Source organism: Scardinius erythrophthalmus (assembly GCF_964197995.2).
Source record: "Scardinius erythrophthalmus genome assembly, chromosome: 23".
NCBI lineage: Eukaryota > Metazoa > Chordata > Actinopteri > Cypriniformes > Leuciscidae > Scardinius > Scardinius erythrophthalmus.
The window spans coordinates 26,479,442-26,499,620 of record NC_138243.1 but is presented as its reverse complement, the minus strand read 5'-3'; the positions used below and the strand labels follow the sequence as shown (position 1 = coordinate 26,499,620).

General features: G+C 35.9%; 2 protein-coding genes across 6 annotated transcripts in view; both read left to right on the top strand.

Moving 5' to 3' along the window:
• Positions 1-8,533, top strand: part of ssbp2b (single stranded DNA binding protein 2b) — a 76,018-nt gene extending 67,485 nt beyond the window's left edge. For all 5 annotated transcript variants that reach the window (XM_081354485.1, XM_081354484.1, XM_081354487.1 and 2 more), the window contains 12 exons: positions 732-791; positions 1,120-1,186; positions 2,342-2,412; positions 2,497-2,564; positions 2,672-2,717; positions 2,858-2,893; positions 4,171-4,225; positions 5,309-5,379; positions 5,529-5,607; positions 5,890-5,918; positions 6,126-6,224; positions 6,394-8,533. In XM_081354485.1, the coding sequence (XP_081210611.1) occupies positions 732-791; positions 1,120-1,186; positions 2,342-2,412; positions 2,497-2,564; positions 2,672-2,717; positions 2,858-2,893; positions 4,171-4,225; positions 5,309-5,379; positions 5,529-5,607; positions 5,890-5,918; positions 6,126-6,224; positions 6,394-6,423 (711 nt within the window). In that variant the 3' untranslated portion in view covers positions 6,424-8,533. The remainder of the gene's footprint in view (positions 1-731; positions 792-1,119; positions 1,187-2,341; positions 2,413-2,496; positions 2,565-2,671; positions 2,718-2,857; positions 2,894-4,170; positions 4,226-5,308; positions 5,380-5,528; positions 5,608-5,889; positions 5,919-6,125; positions 6,225-6,393) is intronic.
• A 3,021-nt stretch (positions 8,534-11,554) lies between these two features.
• On the top strand, positions 11,555-20,170 carry acot12 (acyl-CoA thioesterase 12; the record flags this gene model as incomplete). The annotated part of the gene is made up of 15 exons (XM_081353948.1): positions 11,555-11,741; positions 12,914-12,983; positions 13,512-13,572; positions 13,656-13,757; positions 14,785-14,929; positions 15,696-15,855; positions 17,168-17,287; positions 17,858-18,008; positions 18,121-18,176; positions 18,264-18,327; positions 19,159-19,242; positions 19,378-19,511; positions 19,608-19,736; positions 19,820-19,946; positions 20,030-20,170. The coding sequence occupies 15 exons, from the start codon at positions 11,555-11,557 to the stop codon at positions 20,168-20,170; spliced, it is 1,731 nt and encodes a 576-aa protein (XP_081210074.1).
• Positions 20,171-20,179: the final 9 nt, after the last annotated feature.

The following is a 20,179-nucleotide window of genomic DNA, read 5'->3' as shown; positions in this document are numbered from 1 at the left end:
GCTAAAACTTAAAACTACTTACCTCAAGCTCCATTTGCAATATTAGCATGCCAAGTTAGCCTCTTTTCCCTAGCCTAGCTTTTTTCAGCGCACATAAAAACCACAATTGCCAAAGTGTGATTCATCATGCTCTGTTTGTTTACCACTAGCGCATACTAAGGACGTTTTATTCTTCTATATGCGTCGTAGCCTACAATTCAATAGGTGTCATCATCGTACAGTCTGCATACATGTCGTACCAGATCCATGTCGCACAATGTGATTTGTAATGATCTTATAGGATTGCCGAAATTGCAGGCATTAAGGATCTTGACTTATCCAAGGAAAAAATTCTATATATGGTTAGTTTCTTGAGCCTTGTGGTCTTAGATACATATAGTATGTTTACTTTGTCATCAAGGGTTTTTTCTTAATCTCACCTCAGATGTGGAGGTGGAAATGGCCTTGTTCGGTTGGATGCTTGGAAATAATTGTTTTCTGTTCTCCGGAGACGTTCTCGGTGCTATTGATCTTGCTGGTGCTTTAAGTAAATGCCCCTAGAGCTGAAGGAAAGCTAGTTCAGTTAGTGTGTACAGTTCTTAAAAAAGACTACATATCAGTATGGTCACTGCTGATGGTGTTTTCCTGAGCCAATACAGAGGAATGATTCTTAATTTTGATTTCATGTTGACTTTAGAGTAAGATTTTTTTGCTAATTCTAATCATATGTGATATCTCTTCTTTGTTTCTAGCCTTTCATGTCATCGCGCTATCCTGGCGGCCCCAGACCACCTCTCAGAATACCCAATCAGGTGCGTATCCGTTTGTACAGAAATACACACTGATGGTGGAGTGATTGGAGTTTTAAATGTTTTATTTTAGTCTTGTCTAATTAACTTGCTGTGAGTCATACTAAGACTTTTTAGCCAAGACTAATATCTCCCTCTAATAGTATTTTTGCTGTCGCTTAAGGCTCTACATTATATTTCCAGCCAGTCATACTGTCTCGCTCTCCTGAATGTGATATTTTGGGTCCTGATCTAATGTCATAGCCCAAGGGCAGCTAATGGGCCTTAACTACCCCTGCTTGGACGATGTTGACAAATGTATGTTAATTCGTACTGTATCTCACTGGTTCAGGCATTAGGTGGAGTCCCTGGAAACCAGCCGTTATTACCCAGTGGCATGGACCCATCAAGACAACAAGGTTTGTTTGCGAATAATTAATTAAACCATCTTGAAATGTTTGGTCATATTTATCACCAAAAAATTAAGAAATTATATTCTGCATAAAGAAAGTCGAAGCCTATTTTAGGGCCGTTAAGATTTTCTCCATTATGACATTATTTTCTTAGCAATTAAGCCCTTTTCCCCCAGAATTCTCATTACCGTAATGTGGAGGAAAAAAAAAATCTCATTCTCATTATGGTAATGCAGTAATGGAAATCAAGTCTGGACACAATGATGTTTTTTTTTTTTAATTAGCATAAATTAAATACTTCCACGATGTTTTAATACTTTATAATTGATTTTAGATTTTTTATTTTATAGTAACTGAAATTAGATTCAATTATTGATGATTCATTGTCATGAAAATATTAATCAGGGTGTGGTGAAATATTATTTATACATTTTCCAACATTTCTTGACAGCTTTCATGAGATTTACCTTAGGAAACATTTAATATTACCATATGAAATATATTATTATTATTATTATATTCAAATATATTCAGAAACATATAGAATATTTGGGAAGAGATAAGATGTTTGGTTTTTTACATTTCATGATAGCTTACATGAGATTCACCTTAAGAAAGAAAGTAGATTAAAGTAGGCTACATATATTACCATATTAAATATGGTATTATAAATGTATTCATTTTTAATAAATAAAATGTAATAAATAAATGTAGACATTTAGGTGATTTTTTTTTTTTTTTTACATTTCTTGGGCTCTTTCTTGAGATTCACCTTAAAGTTTGTTAACACCAATAACAATAACTATAACAATAACAATATTAGCCTCCACACCAACGCATGACATCGTTCTGTTTATTATAAGCCCGCTGCAGTTTATCGTTAGAGTGTGGACTATTGTTTTATATTTATAACAATTTTTAAAACTATGTATTTATCGTTATAGTTATCATCCTTGGTGTGAACAGACCATAAGAAAATTTGCCATTTATTATACCATTTTACATTGTTATTATATTAAAATATATAGAGAGACATAAATAATTATTTGGGGGTGTGGTGAAATATGATTTTTTTCAAAACATTTCCTGAAAGCTTTTGAGATTCATTTCTCACTGTGTTTGCCACTTGCTAATTTACTAATTTCCATTTTGATTGGACAGGTCATCCCAATATGGGCGGAGCTATGCAGAGAATGACTCCGCCCAGAGGGATGGTTCCTCTTGGGCCACAGGTAAGACCATAGGTTTGGATCGCTCATTTAAACCATGTGCAAAGACTCTTTGCTACATTTCTTCTTTTTTTATTATTGTTCCAGGCATATGGAGGGGGCATGAGACCACCACTCAATGCTCTTGGAGGTCCTGGGATGCCTGGGATGAATATGTACATACTTCTTGTTACACTAACATGTATTTGCCATAAAACAAAGACTATGTCCTACCATAGCCTTAGAAAAGTTAATGAGTACAACACATCTCGCCTTATTATAGGGGTCCCGGAGGAAGACCGTGGCCAAATCCACCAAACTCCAACTCGGTGAGTCATTTCTACAATCATTCGTTGTGAAATGTCAGCCACTACAGCTTTAGATACGTAAATGTTTGCACTTAAAGAGCATCTGCTTTGTTGACGTTCTCTCTGTTTTTCTGTCTGATCGGATCCACGTGGCATTTAAGATCCCGTATTCATCAGCATCTCCAGGGAGTTATGTGGTAAGAGCCGTGACCCTCTCCATTTACACACCTCCAACAGCCATGAAGAGATTCATCAGATCGCAAGATCTCTTCCATAGTCCTGTGTCCTCAGCAGTGGATCCAAATTATAAGAATAAATTATACATATATATATATATATATATATATATATATATACTGCCAGGCCAAAAAAAAAAAAAGCTAATTATATAGGCAAATACTTAAGAGTCAATGATTGGATCATTATTGCAGTGATTATTATGTTTCAAGCATTTTATATGTTTGGCAGAAGTTCTGAAGAGTGTGTAGCTTTTCATTTCTTAAACAACCATGTATGAGACACTTCATGGCCATATATTTCACGATGATAATGTCAAGATTCATCAGGCTCAGATTGTGAAAGAATGGTTGTGAGGAGCATGAAGAATCATTTTCACACATGAATCTTCTCCTCTGAGTCCAGAGCTTAAATTCATTGAAAGTCTTTGGGATGTGCTGGAGGAGACTTTACACAGTGCTGGACTCTTGCATTGTCAATACAAGATCTTGAGCAAAAATGTATGCACCTCTTGATGGAAATAACATCACAACATTTATTTCCATGAAGAGGTGCATCTATTTTTGGTCAAAGCAAGAGCCTCTGTAAATCCAAACACCGACTTTTTTTTTTTTGGCCGGGCACTGTTTTATTCTTGTAAATCTTGTAACATTTTTAAAAATATATCTTTATTGTTTTTGTTATATTTCAAAAATAAATATATAAAATGTATTGTTATAGTGTTAAATGTATTATATTTAGAATATTATATATTTGCATGAATGAGGCACATATAAAGTCCAGTAAAAATCCAGTAACTTCATGTGAAAGTCCTTACCAGATACATCAGATACATCGAAACACATTTAAGATACGCAGTGTGATTAAACATGTCGTTTTAAGAATTTACACAAGTTATTCTGTTAAAACGCTGTCAGTAACTCCCAGCTGAGATGATTTGTGGAGGGGAAGCTGTGGTAGCTTACTGAAAGCAGCCAGACAAGACGAGGTGCTCGGGAAGGCAGAGCCGAGTCAGCAGAGAGGAGGAGAGATAATTAGATTTGGGAAGAGGGAGGATAGAGCAGATATGCACAGTGCTGACCACAGCAAGGGCCTCAGGCCTCTGTCATGAACACACACACATACTCAGGGCTATCCTCACATTTACACATGTATATGCCACAAGTGCATTCAAATGTAACTAATTAAACTGTGTTACATGAGATTTAGAACAATATTTGTCTTTTCTCCTCCTCAGGGTCCACCGGGTGGAGGAGGGCCCCCAGGGACTCCCATCATGCCTAGCCCTGCAGGTAGGACTGCACTGTTTTTTCATGCAAAGTTGAATATAATAATGAACAGATATATCGAGGGGTATAATAATTGATATAATAATTGTATATATATATATATATATATATATATATATATATTAAAATCATTAACACTCAAAAACATTTTTTTTATATTTTATTGTTATATTTATAAACTGCAATGTTGAAAACAGATACAAGTTATAAATATATAGATAAATATGAATAAAACACACACACACACACACACATATAAATCGTAAAACATTACATTTATATAAATTAAATACAAAATTTAATACATTTATATAAATTAAATAAAAAATGTAATATAGAAAATATAGAATTTATCTATATATTTATTAGTTGTATATATTTTAACATTGCAGTTTTTAAATACAATAAAAATAAAATGTTTTTGAGTGTTAATGATTTTAATATGCAAGTTATTATATAAAATGTATTTATATACTGTACATACAATAACTCTATTTATTTATTTCATATATTTTTATTTAAAATACTTTTTAACTGTAACAGTAGAAATGTTTATAGTTAAATAATTTAAGTGTTTAAGGTGTTTTTTAATATATATTTTTTAATTATGACAGTAGCACTTTTATATATACAATCTTTTAAAGTGTGCAAGATGTTATATATATTTATGTGTATTTTATTTATATTTATCAATATATCTATTAATTTGATATATTATTTAACCTTGCATAATATAACAATAAAATGTTTAAAAAATTTAGTGTTAAAGATTTTAATATATCAACTATTTTATACAAGATTATTTATCTTCATGTATATAATTGTTTATTTATTTAATATATTTTTATTTCAATTTATATTTATATAATTAAGCATTATTAATGTTGAATGTATGTACAGTTTTTTTTTATATTAAATGCCTTTAAGTACAATGCATTTAAGTATTTTATTTATTGCGTTTACTAATATAGTGATATTTAAAATGTGTCAATTGACCAAAAGTGTCCAAATACTTTTTACAACCATCAGTGGAGCATTATCTGAAATATTTTCGATGAGCTAGAGTGTTTGGCTCTTTCTGTACAGACTCGACGAACTCGGGAGAAAATATGTACACCATGATCAGCGCAGTGCCGCCCGGAGGAAACCGGCAAAATGTAAGACAGCATGACAATTTTTTTATATTTGCACACATGCATCTCAGTTCATTTGGAGTTGCATTTGTTCATACTGTACTTTCTGCTCTGCACTTGTTGTAATATCATATTTAATGTGTGTTTTACATAATTATGTGTGTGTTTGATAGTTCCCTATTGGTCCTGGAGGAGACGGTCCAATGGGAGGCATGGCGGGAATGGAGCCGCATCACATGAATGGATCATTAGGTAAGAGTGTCTCTTGTACAAACAACCACTTTAGATAGTACTATTGGACATCTCTGAGTGCTGTGTACTTTGCTTGAGGAGTATCAAAGCATGTCATAATTCAATGTGAAATTGCAGCTTTCATGCTCGATTTTCCTGATTTGTTGTCAATTTTTGCCTTGCATGCTTATGCCCCCTTGTGGTCAGTGGAGATTAATCATGCCTTTTAAAAGTACTGCCTTTGCAACTATACGTCTACAATATAAATTTTCAAATCTGAAATGTATATTTTTAATTCTTTAGGGTCAGCTGACATGGACAGTATGCCTAAGGTAAGAGTTGTTTTCATATTTTAAATCAGGCTGTCAATGTATTCAATATTTTATCAAATTAATTACATGATATGCTCATTAATTACATTATTACACGATTCTTGCTTAAATAATGTGTCAAATTGACAGCCCTAATTTTCATGCACAATTTGCATCGTCTGCTAAACGTATTGAACTGTAAAATCAAACTTCTGTCTATCTGTGCAGAACTCTCCTGGTAACCTAAGCATGAGCAACCAGCCTGGAACACCACGAGATGACGGAGAGATGGGTGGAAATTTCCTCAACCCTTTCCAGAATGAGAGCGTATGTCATTTCCTTGTCTGAAAGTACAATTAAAATTAAAATTTTCTCAACCAAGCCGCTTCTCATCAACTAACGTTTGGTCAGCTGTTAAAATATCATGCTAAAAGTGTATGGTATGACCCCTCAAAAACACTCTCAAACTCTGTTTTTAACTCCTATGTCCTTGTAGTATTCTCCAAACATGACCATGAGTGTGTGAAGACCTCGTTTGGAAACCCAGGTGGATTCCACCACATGACACAGGACTTGTTGCAAGCGCGCTGTAGCCAGCCCTCTTCTGCTCTCTGAAGAATATGGGTCCAAGCCTCTCCTTTCTCTCTCCTTCTTTCGTTTATTCTGTTTTCAAAGATCATTCTTTCACCTCCTCGGCCGCGTCACACCGAGGGACAACGCCGAACCACGATGGGGCGAGAATGATGAACCAACAACATGTCTATATTTACGTATATCTTTGTGTATATATGTGGGTGTACATTCAGAATTACATGTGCATGTGTGTATGAAAGGACGTATATTGATCCTTGTACGAGCTCGAAAGAAAGACTATGGACATGTACTCTGTTTTTGACAAAAACAAATATTTTCTTTAAATATGATGTAAATGGACAGATCTACGTAAATGTATTTATCGCAGGAAACACTTGAGATGCAATGGGGTTCGAGTTCGTAAAAAGACAGATCAGGAAACCTTGTGCTTCAGAATCACAATGATACAAACCTATTTCCCAGCAAGCACGCACTGTAATTGATTCATAATTGTCTTGGTGTCATCGACGAGAGAGTCTGATTCGAATTTTATTGAAACAGGTTGAGTTGTCGCTAATGGAAATGTGTATGTAATTCCAACTGACGTCTGTAATTTATCATTTCGTACTGCATTCGGCCTTCAGACATCTGTGCTCCTCAAATGCAGTCCAATCTTGATCAACACCCTGGAGTTTTGTCTGTATATACAGGAGATTTATTTTTCAGGACGATGCCTTCGAAGAACAGCCATTCCATATGTACACTTAAAAAAAATCCATTGTGCACCATTTTGCCATCTTAATTTGGGGACGTGAAAGGGACGTCCTCCGGAACTGAACTGAGCAAACAACACGAGATCGTCGCAGTTAACGAAGCATATTTCTATCATGTTTTGAAAATACTCCTAATCATGTGACGTACACAGATACAACGTTTACTGCTCTTATATTACAACGTTTTCTTTGTGAAAATCTTTGCATGTGAATACGGGAAGCAAGGACGATTTTATGGAAAAAGGGAGACTGGTCCATTCAGAGGAGGGGCACATGGATGGGAATTATAATTCCGTACATCTGTCATTCTAATAATCGACTTATTTATACAGCCGTTGTTGTGTCACCCGGAGAAACTGTGATTTGCTTTGCTTTTTTTTTTTTTTTTTTTCAAGTGGAATTATTAATATTATTATTGCAAAATTTCTAAAAAATATATATGTGAATTTTTTATAGCTTGGGGATCTGATTAATCTGTGTCTCTGTGAATTATTTAAAACAATACTGTATAATATCTGAGGTGTTTTCGTGTTTATTTGTAATAACATTTGCCCTTTTTTGCCCCAGATTTTTTGCCTGATGACAAGAGAGACCCTATCATAAGTGTTTTTTTCATTTGATGTTTAATTTTTGATTTTGTGAAGTGTTCATTTTCTACCTTGTGTTGACTTTTGTAAATACACAGAGAAGTTTTGTATATACTATACTGATATAAAGCTTCTCATTGCTGTTTAACAGACTGTCAGATCATTTTGTTTGTTTGTTTTTTGTGTGTGATTGTATGCGTTTAAGGTAGGGTAGGCAATTTCGGAGAGACTAGCAATAGCAAGCTAGCTTTGAAAGCATGAGATCCCACATCTCCAAAGCCATGCCTCCTTCAAAACACATCAGCGTCGGCAAAGCGCCACAAGAGACGCCGTTAAATTATCTCATGTCTTGTAGACCGGATTCTCAGACTCGGATTTATGTGTTTCTGTCTCAACACTATCAAAGTCGAAAGTAATCTGCAGCAGTCTGGTGGTAAAACTAGAGCTCTCTATGTTGATTATTATTGTAATGTGATGTGCTTTGAGACATGAGGTAATTTAACGTGACCAAGCGTGCCGCACAAGCCCTGAAAAGTGAAGCCAAAACGTCTCGATCGCCCCCCGGTGACTGGTTCTAGTATAGGTCATAAGCCCCGCCCCCCCGTGTTATTCAACGGGACGTTAGACCAGCCTTTCTCAAAGTGGGTGCCTCGGCACACTGGGGTGCCCCCTGACTGTGTCAGGGGTGCCGCCAAAAAATTACGTGGGCAAAAAAAAAAAAAAAATCTGACATTTCATATATAAATATATTGGAATTTACATAAATACATTCTTCTTCGTTTAACCCTTTCGCACGTACGATCAGTCTAGGCTGGTCCCTGGAGCACCGGTGTGATTAGAACGGTCAGTGCATGACGTGATCATCTGCTAAATTCAAATGTGCTTTCGCGCGTTGGCTGGAGCTGAGCCAGAGACAGGCGCGCTCAGCTGTCATATATCACAACTTTTCAGTGTTTTCATCCACATAATGTTTGTTTTAGGTTTCAGACATAATTACTAAAAAAACAATACATTTAGAGTTTGTAAAATACACACTGATGTCAAAGGAAGAGGCAATAATAATAATTTATATTATAATTTATTTTATTCATATCAGATACACATTGTGTAAGTAACTTTAAAATTTACTCTATTCTTCTCCCAGTTCACCTGCCACTTACTTTTATGTATTTCGGGAGAAGTGGATGGATTCACTTGTTGTAAATCCAACAGATCCGATTCTCTGAACTGCGTCTGCGGCACAAACTAACATGGCGGCGCCCATCGCGCATACAGCTCAACTAACGCGATCGTTATAATGGTGTTCAAAAAACAAAACACTTCCACTTGCATATATTTGACAATCGGAATATCAGATATTTCATGCCATATCTAACAAATTTGTGAATATTTTGAATAAAAAAGTAAAAATGACATAAAAGCAGATCACAATTCATTCATCTCTGTTGTTGCTGCGGTGTGTCACGAGACAAGCAATGACGCGTCACCATGGAAACCATAAAGTGACACATTCTAAATAACGGTCCCCTTGAAAAACTCACGCTGGGGGGGTCAGCCAGAATATATTAAATTTATGTGTGAAAGGGTTAAACATATTATGAACGGATTAATAAAATTGTCAATTAATTTTTATATATATATATCTATATATATCTCTATCTCTCTCTCTCTCTCTCTCTCTCTCTCTCTCTCTCTCTCTCTCTCTCTCTATATATATATATATATATATATATATATATATATATATATATATATTTGCATTTGCATTTGGGTTATGCAGTGTTTTTAAATTATATTTTACACTGGGGTGCCTTGACATTTTATGCATTTTTGAAAGGTGCCCTGACTGAAAAAAGTTTGAGAAAGGCTGCGTTAGACCAACTAAACAATTAAATTACACTTGAAATATATTTTTTCCAAAGGTGGTTTCTTTCATTTGCTGTCGTTTTTATCACGCTGATGTAAGTTCAAGTGTGTTTCAAAAATAAGTTAGTTTTTAGTTAGTTACGTGATGTGGTGGCGTAACGTCACGATTGACAGCTGTGATTGACAGGTTCTCTGAGCTAAGTAGTCACTGAAGCACCAATGTACATTTTTACGGGATCCTCGGAGGACTGAGGAGATTGTATTTACTTTATTTTAACAAGCCTCTTGTCGTACTGCAATACATTTTTTAAAAAGTGTGCAGAATCCACTCTCCCCGAGTGCATTCTGCGAGAGTGAGGGCGGAGCGTTTATTTCGCGGCTTTACTTCCTGCTCACGACTGCGCAGGTCTGGTCCCGAGATCGCTACTGCACAGACTCAAGTTCCAATATGTCAGCGCCATATCGGGACACTGGTCTCATCAATGGAAGAGAGCGAAGGGGCGTCGTCCATCTTTTTTTACAGTCTATGCTCGTGACGCTTTGCAGACTCTGCTGTGTGTTCATGTGTTTTGGAGGAGGCGTGGCTTTGTTCTAAATCTATAAAAAAAAGGGAAGTCCACACCACAGTTAAGGACAATATCATTTTTTTTCTAGCTGATGAACGATAAAAACATTGACAGCCAACCCAGAATCCATCCTGCTTTAAAGAGCTCGAGCATTTGAAGTGGCGACATACTGTAACTACAGCACATGATTACAATAAACAGATAATATGAGGCGTGGAAGCAAATAGTTATCGTAATTGTTATCGATTACAACGATATCGTTCCTTTGTGTTGTTATCTATGCACTGGCAATGTGTAGTGTGTGGACCTCGCTAATCTCATAGAATAAAAAAGATTTTTAAAACATAGATAATATTTTTGTTCATTTACATTTGTTCGATTACGATTATTAAACCTTTATATTTATCGTGTGAACAGGCCTTTTCAGAATGATTTTTCCAGCTGATGAATCATATAAGCCCTAACAGCCAATTAGAACCAACCCTAATAGACTTTGATTATTTAAAGCTCCACACTAAATCTGTCTACACTGGACTTGACAAACAACCGTTGCAAATCTATTTATATCATATATATTTCTTAAGTCAGAAATAGAGTGGTTTACTATGGGCGATTAGTCATGTGATAACCCATTATATTTCTGAGGTACTCCAATTTGCCGATTTGCAATGGTCGCTTTGACGTGTCCAGTGTAGACAGCTTCAAGATGTTGCGTCGCAACACTAATAAAGTTTGTTCTTACATAGTTTGTTCATTCTAGTCGTTATAGTTGTCTTGACGGTGTGAATGGGCCATAACTCTAAATAGCAGAGTCCACATCACTTTCAGAGTGATTTTTATTCCAGCTTATGAGAAAAAATCCAAATATAAGACAAGCGTTGCAACTTTTGACGACATTACTGAAGCGTGTGTTTAGAATAAACAGAACATTATTATGCGTCGGTGTGCACACTAATATAATTATTGTTATATTTTTGTTCTTGGTGTCCTTCTTGCTGTTTTGGTGCAGCAGAGCTCCTCAATTCTTCCATATTACATCAGTCCACACTTTATGGCTCTCACATGTTAATAATAAACACACAGTGATTACATCACAATCCATGTGTCATAAAATGAACTGCAGCACAGGTGGTTTGTGTGCAGAGACATGGTGTCCTGCAGCTTGTAGTAGTTAGGTATTCAGCTCGATCACATCACATGATCCCACAGGACATCCAAGTTGGCCAGAGTAGAGGTCAGGAACAGACTGACCTACCGTCGTTTCAACGCTCCACGTCTCTGAGCAAAGCTTCATGGATCAGAACTGGTCAAGAAGAGCGTTAGACACGGACGGATCCCATGAGAAAGAACGGAGGGATGGGTCCGGCCCGGTAGAGGTGCAGATGTGCCAGTCCATCCTGCCCTGCCATGCCAACCACCAGGGAGAGCTGGGTGCAGGACAGCTGCTGAAGTGGATGGACACCATCGCCTGTCTGGCCGGTGAGTGGGGCTGTGGGGGATTACCAACCATGCAGAAGGTTGCTTGTTTGATTCCCTTTACACATTTATTGAATGGTTATGCTCTTATTTATCGTGACTTTTCATCTCAACATAAACATTCAGAATTAACTACTTCTTTTCAGTTAAATTATCTAATGTTTTGTATTTGAATAATAATGATCTGCATGTGTATTTTATTAATTCTTTTCGAATTGTATACAAATATTATTTTTATTTTGAAGTAAAAAGTCAGACCATGCCCCTGTCAGAACTGGGACAGAAGACCTCGAATGGACATGTTGTTGGTGGTGTTTTAATCCATTCGATCGATTTTATAATTCAGTTTATATTTAATATTTCAAGCATCTTCATGTAGACCAAGTGAGTGGAATCATTCAGTCTGAATGTATATTTGTTACTATTATGACATTAGTTAAATATAAATAAAAAATATCAGCCTTCTTAGAATTATATAGTAAAATTCTGTAAGATTCAGATTTTTTTTTTCGAGTATTTTATTTTTATTTAATATTTTAAATAATTAAAATGTCTTGTTATTCTAAATAAATGTTATTAAATAATTAATATGTTATAAATAAATAATTCAAATGTATTATATAATTAAAATATTTAATATAATTATTAAATTATTCTAAATATATTAAATATAAAATGTTATTTATTATCATTATTAAATTATTCTAAATTGTGAAATATTAAAATTAATTCACATGAATCTTAATCTTACAAATTACACAGTGATCTTTAACGTATTGCACACAAAAATCAACAACGACAAGCTCTCGACTGCCAATGCAGTAAAATGTCCTATTTTTCAAAACAACCTAGTGTTATCAAGCCATCAGAGAGTAGGTAGAGATAAGAGGTCAACTTTGGCCTATATGAACAAAGAAGGTAACTAACATCCATACACCTTTCACCCTCAAATCTCGCATGAATCCATTTGTGTCGGCCACTTGAGGAAGACACACATTAATGATTTAACACGTGTCCTCTTCATCTCCTTCCTGTTTCTGCTCCAGTTAGACACATGAAATATAAATACCGGTGACAAGCAAAGTTGAACAATGTAAGAACAACGTGTGTACCCATCTTTGAGGGTTCATAGTGGTCCGTGTAATAAATCTTCTTTCTTCATGTCTTCTTTTAAGCTGAAAGACATGCAGGAATGGCGTGTGTAACGGCTTCCATGGATGATATTCAGTTTGAAGAGACCGTAAGGTAGTGTCCCTTATCCTTGTTGGTCCTGAAACAACATCAATAAGATTTTAACGATAGGATTAAGGCCTGTTCACATCAAGAACGATAACTATAATCATAACGATAACTATATTATCATCCACACCTAAAGACGATATCGTGCTTTGCTGTTTGTCGACTGCCGCTTTAAATGCTCGAGCTCTTTAAAGCAGGATGGATTCTGATTGGCTGTCAAAGTTTTAATCGTTCATCAGCTGATTTTTTTTTTTTTTTCTGAAAGTGATATATTTTATATCATAAACGATATATTTTCTCTGTGTTATCATATTTGTGGTGTGAACTTTCTTGTATTTTGAACGATTTTTATAGGCCTATATCTTTATCGTTATCATCATAATATCGTGAACTGGCCTTTAAGGTCATATAGGACAAGGTAGTGTTAGTGAATTATCTCATGGTATGTGGTATATTAATCTCTTATCATATCATATCATATCATATCATATCATATCATATCATATCATATAATTATATCTCTCTGTATTTCAGGGTTGGGCAGGTTATCAATATAAAAGCCAAAGTTAACAGGGCTTTCAACACGAGTATGGAGGTAAAACAAGACGAAAAGCATTTACACAGTATTAAATATTAACGGAATAACTCTAAAGTCTGATCAGGCCAGTGTTTTATCAGGTGGGCATCTATGAAACAGTACAGGAGGTGCTCAGCGGGGTGACGAAGAGGGTTTGTGTGGCCTTCTCCACATTCGTCGCCAAACCGACAGGAACACACAAGGTGAGGGAACAGCTCTGCAAAGAATACACCCTAGAATTTAGGGGAAATTACCCTATTAAGCCCACTCAAATCTAAGTATTCCACTACCGATCTAAAGTTTTGGGTCAGTAAGAGTTGTTTTTAAAGAAAATAATACTTTTACTCAGCAAGGAAGGACACATTAAATTGATCAAAAGTGAGAGTTAAGACAATAATATTACAAATCAGCATATTAGAACGATTTCTGAAGGATCATGTGACACTGAAGACTGGTGTCATGATGCTAAAAATTCTGCTTTGCATCATAGGAATAAATTACATTTAAAATTTTGTTAAATAGAAAACAGTTATTTTGAATTGTAATAATATTTCACAAAAATTTTGTAATGATATTTACTTAAACTGATACCGTTTGTTTGGTCAAATAAATTCAGTCTTGGTTAGCAAAAAAATCTGACCAACGCATGTGTTCAACTTTGATTTATAGTGCAATCTATTTTTTTGTTATAAACAAATAAATTATGAACTACTTTTTGTATACCTTTAAGCAAACTATGTGTGTTTTATTGTAAATGCTTCACATTTAAATACTTAACTAACTAAATTAAAAAATCAATGATCAGACAGGACAAATATGAATTGCAGTTGTAAAATTTGACATTTTTAGCATCAGTATGGATTACAGACAGAGAATTAAATCATACTTATGTCTTGATTCTTAAATATTTTCATTTAATATGAATATTGACAGGTTTTGTATTTTTTATGTGCAACAGTAGCTGCAGACACTCATTTTAGTACATAGAATCTTGCTTTAAAATACCAAGCAAAACTCTTAACGTTGCATTTGATCTATTACTTTTTAATTTGAGATTTCTTATCAAACCCCAGCCAGAGAGCATGATCCCAAACAACTCAAGACCTGAACATTTGATTGGCTCCAAAAAGGAAGTCATATTACATGTGCTGTGAAACACATTTTCTCTTATGCTTTGACTTTTTGATATATTTAAAAACAAATTACTACTAAATATTCTTTGTTTTTCAGGTGTCTCTGAGACCCTTGGACGTTCAGGGCTCCGTAGAGGGAATGCTGGAACATTCGCTGGCTTCAGAGAGGCGACGGCTCCGTCTCTACAACGAAGAGTCCTTCAAAAACCTCATCAAGGACTATTACAACCTTCAAGACAAGGGTTAGTGCTTTACTTGAGCTTTGTCATTAAGTTAGTACACTTGAGTCTAATTATGAGGGTCTGAGATGGCGCAGTAGTGAAGGATCATGGCTGGTAATGTTGCTGAATCCAGTGATCTACTGCAGACTGCAGGCAAAAGTGATTAACTGTGTATCCAATTGGAATCTAGTCTGATCTGACTGTCCAAGCTGTTTGAACTAAACCGCTCAATTCATATGGATTAGTTTTACGATCTCTTTATGAACTTTTTGAAGCGTCAAAGTGGTAGTTGCATAGCTGTCAATGGAGGGATAGAAAGCTCTCAGATTAAAAAAACATTAAAAAGATCTTCATTTGTGTTCTGAAGATGAAAGAAAGTCTTACAGGTTTGGATCAACATGAGGGAGAGTAATTAAATTGTTTGGGCGAACTATCCCTTTAAGACTTGTCTGTGAACCCTGACTATGGCTTGCAGAGTGAATGTAGCCTATGAGCAATTATGTCACAGTCACACCCTTAGCTTACTTCAGGGGATTGAACTACTAATAACTTCACTGTGTCGTGGAAAAACTTCATAGGTTGTGTGGTAATAAATCCTGAAAGAACAACCAGTGGAAAGAATCCCTTGAAAGAGTCAGCCAGAGGACAGATACAGTATGAGACTCCGCTAGATCCACAACAACTTGGCAATGGGATCAAAAGTTCCAGTCATGAGTCAATGTGCACATCAATCCAGAAAGTTGCAGCTGATAAACTGCATGCTAAACAGCATTTGTTGGCATTTCAGGACTGTATTGCAGGAAACCCATCGCGCCCTTGGTGTCGACCGAGCACACGCGGGTCGAGAGCATCGAGCTGGTCCTGCCGCCACACGCTAATCACCATGGAAACACGTTTGGAGGACAGATCATGGCCTGGATGGAGAATGTGGCTACTGTAGCAGCCAGGTACACATGCACGTTCATGCTGGATGTTATCATAGTGCAACAGTGACAGGTATTGGTTCCGGAAGGATTTTTCACATCGATTTTTGTATTAATTATTCTAAGCCATGAACCAAACCAATCAGCTCCGAGATGGATAATATTAAGAAAATAAGTATTTGTAAAATTTTCAAAATGACAAATTATGCATGAAGCATCATGGATGACTTCATCAAATCATAGCCAACAGAAAAATATAAATATAAAATGAAAATAATTAAGTTAAAAATAAATAGCAAGACCCAATATTCGAATGATTTCTGAAGGATCATGTGACACTGAAGACTGGAGTAATGATGCTGAAAATTCAGCTTTGCATCACAGGAATAAATTACATTTTTCAATATATTCAAATAAAAAACAGTATGGAAGCTTGTTTCCGCCACTGAATAATAAATAAATAATAATAATTGTGACTTTTTGTCTCACAATTCTGACTTTTTTTCTCACAATTGCGATATATCAAGTCAGAATTGTGACTTTTATTCTCAGAATTGCGAGATATGAAGTCAGAATTGTGAGAAATAAAGTCGCAATTCTGAGAAATAAAGTCGCAATTGCGAGATATAAGTCAGAATTGCACAATATAAAGTCGCAATTACGGGATATAAAGTCAGAATTGTGAGATATAAACTATTCTGAGGTAAAAAAAAAAAAAAAACCTTTATATCTCACAATTGTGAGTTTATATCTCACAATTCTGAGAAAAGATGTAAATTATGTGTTATAAAGTCAGAATTGCGTAATATAAAGTCGCAATTGCGAGAAAAAAAGTCAGTTTATTTCACGCAATTCTGACTTTATAACACGCAATTGCGACTTTATTTCACGCAATTCTGACTTTATATCTTGCAATTCTGAGAAATAAAGTCAGAATTGAGAGATGAAAACTCGCAATTGTGAGATAAAAAGTCGCAAATATCTTTTAAAATGTTTTATTTTGTGGCGGAAACAAGCTTCCATAAAACAGTTATGATATTTCACAATATTACTGTTTTCATTGTAATTTTGATCAAATAAATGCAGCCTAGGTGAGCATAAGAGACTTTATCATTTAAAAAGAAAAAAATCTTAATTATTATAACTTCTGACCATAGTGTAAGTGTATACAAATATTGAAGTAGTTTGAGAGTGTAAGACTGACTCTCTGACATCATTCGCAGTGCTTCATGGGAGTGGGCGGACTTTAGATTGCTGGATCGCTCCTTGGGATTATTATAGTAGTGTAGTTCTTTACTGAGACTAATGTACCAGTATGTGTTTTTTGATGTTCTAGTCGTTTGTGTGGCTCCTATACCTTTCTGGGAGCTGTGGACATGTTCCGCTTCCGAGGTCCGTCCAGTGTCGGCGACAGACTGGTGTTCAAAGCCATGGTCAATAATGCCTTTCAGACCAGGTACAGTAGCTACATAAACCTCACCTGACTGTTATAGAAGTGCGATCCTGAACAAAATGACCTTTTCATGCTTTAAACTGTTAAAGGAATAGTTTACCCAAAATGAAAATTCTGTCATCATTTACTCATCGTCATATTGTTCCAAACCTGTATGAGTTTCTTTCTTCTGTTGAACATAAAAGAAGATATTTTGAAGAATGTTGGCAATCAAACAGTTGACGGTAGCCATTGATTTCCATGGTAGGAAAAAAATACTATGGAAGTCAATGGCTAAGGTCAACTGTCTGGTTTCCAAGTTCCAACGTTCTTTAAAATATCTTATTTTGTGTTCAACAGAAGAGAGAAACTCATGCAGGTTTGGAACAACTTGAGGGCGAGTAAATGAAGATGAAATTTTAATTTCTGGGTGAACTATCCCTTTAAAGACAACATGCATTTGCAATATGACATATTTGGTCGTCGCCACACACACAATATTCTCACAATAATAGGATCCATTTTGACTTTATTAAAAACATATAATAAACGGAGGTATATTTTAAATTCATTGTTCTCCTGTTCTGCGATCAGTGTGGAGGTGGGTGTTCGGGTGGAGGCGTATAACTGTGAGGAGTGGAATGAAGGGACACCAAGACACATCAACAGCGCCTCCATGATTTATTACATCCCAGGACGTGATGGTGAGCAACAGACCTTTCCTGATGTCACCTACACAACTCTTGTGAGTTATCTACACATTCAACAACACGATAGCACACTTGTTAATATACAAGTTTATGTAAAATAGCTCTAACGCTCACTAAAGGCACACAAATCATAGCATTTTTTTTCAGGATGGACAAAGACGATTTCTTGGTGCTATTGTCAGGAAGAGAATTCGCATGGCCAGGTATACTTTTGTACAGAATTTATTTTTATTTTTTTCTTGGAAACATATCAAATTGTTTAGGAAACGTTCCAAATATTTTACCCCCAGAAAACACATTCTGTACTCAAGAGATGAGGGACCAATTTCTGTGCCTTGGGACAGAAGTAATCAGGTAGGTTACTAACTAATTAAATACATAATCAGTTTAAAATAGTCATTGGGTATATATACATATGGAATAAAACATAATAAAATAATACTGCTTATTTAAAAATATATAATTTTGATCAAATTATGTTGCGGTTTTGTAAATGACATTGCAGTGATACATTTTTAAAACACTAGTGTACTACAAGTTGATTTCAGCGGTCAGTTTCACTTATGGAAGTCATATCCAATAAAAAATCATGCATTTCCATTAAGAGGTGCATCAGTTTTTGGTCAAGATCTTGAATTGTCAATGCAAGAGTCCAGCACTGTGTAAAGTCTCCTCCAGCACATCCCAAAGACTTTCAGTGAATTTAAGCTCTGGACTCCGAGGAGAAGATTCATGTGTGAAAATGATTCTTCATGCTCCTCACAACCATTCAATCTGAGCCTGATGAATCTTGACATTGTCATCCTGGAATATGGCCATGATGTGTCTCATACATGGTTGTTTAAGAAATGAAAAGCTACACACTCCATCAATTAGGTTAGGAAGAACTTCTGCCAAACATATAACATGCTAGAAACATAATAATCACTGCAATAATCATCCAATCATAGACTCTTAAGCATTTGCCTAAAATTTAAATCCAAACAGCGACTTTTTAGCTGGGTGGTTTATATAGAACATACTTTTTTAGTGATCCCAAAGCTAGTACCTACTCAGAAAGTATGTGATTTCAGATGCAGCCAATAGTTCTTCACATTGTATGTATGAAGTAAAAAAGCTCCTTTAACACAGTTTTTTTTACTGCAAACCTTCTGTAACATGGCGTAACATCTCTGCCCTCTGCAGGTGTATTTGGGGTATAACAACGTGGCAGCTCTCACAGTCTTAGCTGGAAAACGGGGATGGGAGGCCAGTAACATCAACGATAAGGTCATCACTATGTTTCTTTTAAGTGCTATATAAATGTAACAAATTATTATTATCATGTGATTACATTATTATGTATTATGCACCTAAATATGCCTAGTAAGTATCTACAGTGCTTTAATAAGTGTGTTTTTGCAGGTAGGGGTTTACGTGCACGAGGAAGCAGATATGTTGTGTTTAAGAGTTGAGATGGAAGTCAAAACGGCGGCTTTTCACGCGTTCTCGATGCTCGCCGACCTGCGCTTACGGCCACAGTGGGACAACAACTATCTGTAGGCGATCTGCATCCCTCTATCTGTGTTAAAAGTTTTGCAAGCGCATGTAAAATTGTGTTTCTCATCATCTGCATACTTCCGTGTTTCCTCCAGGAGCTGTGAAGAGGTGGAGAAAGCAGATGAGGAGGAAACCATTTATCACATTAAATGCCCCACAGTTAACGGAGGCAAAAGTCGGGATTTCGTGTTCCTGTTGTCTAAAAGGCAACCCTGCAAAAATGGGTATGATTCCACTGTTAACGTGATTCATTTTTGGATGAACGCATCTTTAATGTGAGGCTCAAAATGTATTTTTGTTCTCACAGAGACCCATACGTCATAGCGCTCCGGTCCGTAACCGTGGCAACAGTTCCATCTGAGGAGAACTCCATTCGGAGCGAAGCTAAATGTGCAGGATTCCTCATTCACGAAATGGGCTTTTTAACCTGCAAGGTACCAACTATAACATCTGAACCTCAATAAAAAGAATAAGACACTTTTCTGCTGATTATGAACATTTCTGGCTGCTCTTCTAGGTGTCGTACTACAACCAGGTGACCTCTGGAGTGCTGCCCTATGTGGAGGGAAACCTAGCGGGCTGGTCCAAATCTATGGAGGAGACGGCAATGTCCTGCATTTCCTTTCTGGAGAGAGATGTGCTCAACACAGAGTTCTGATGCACAACA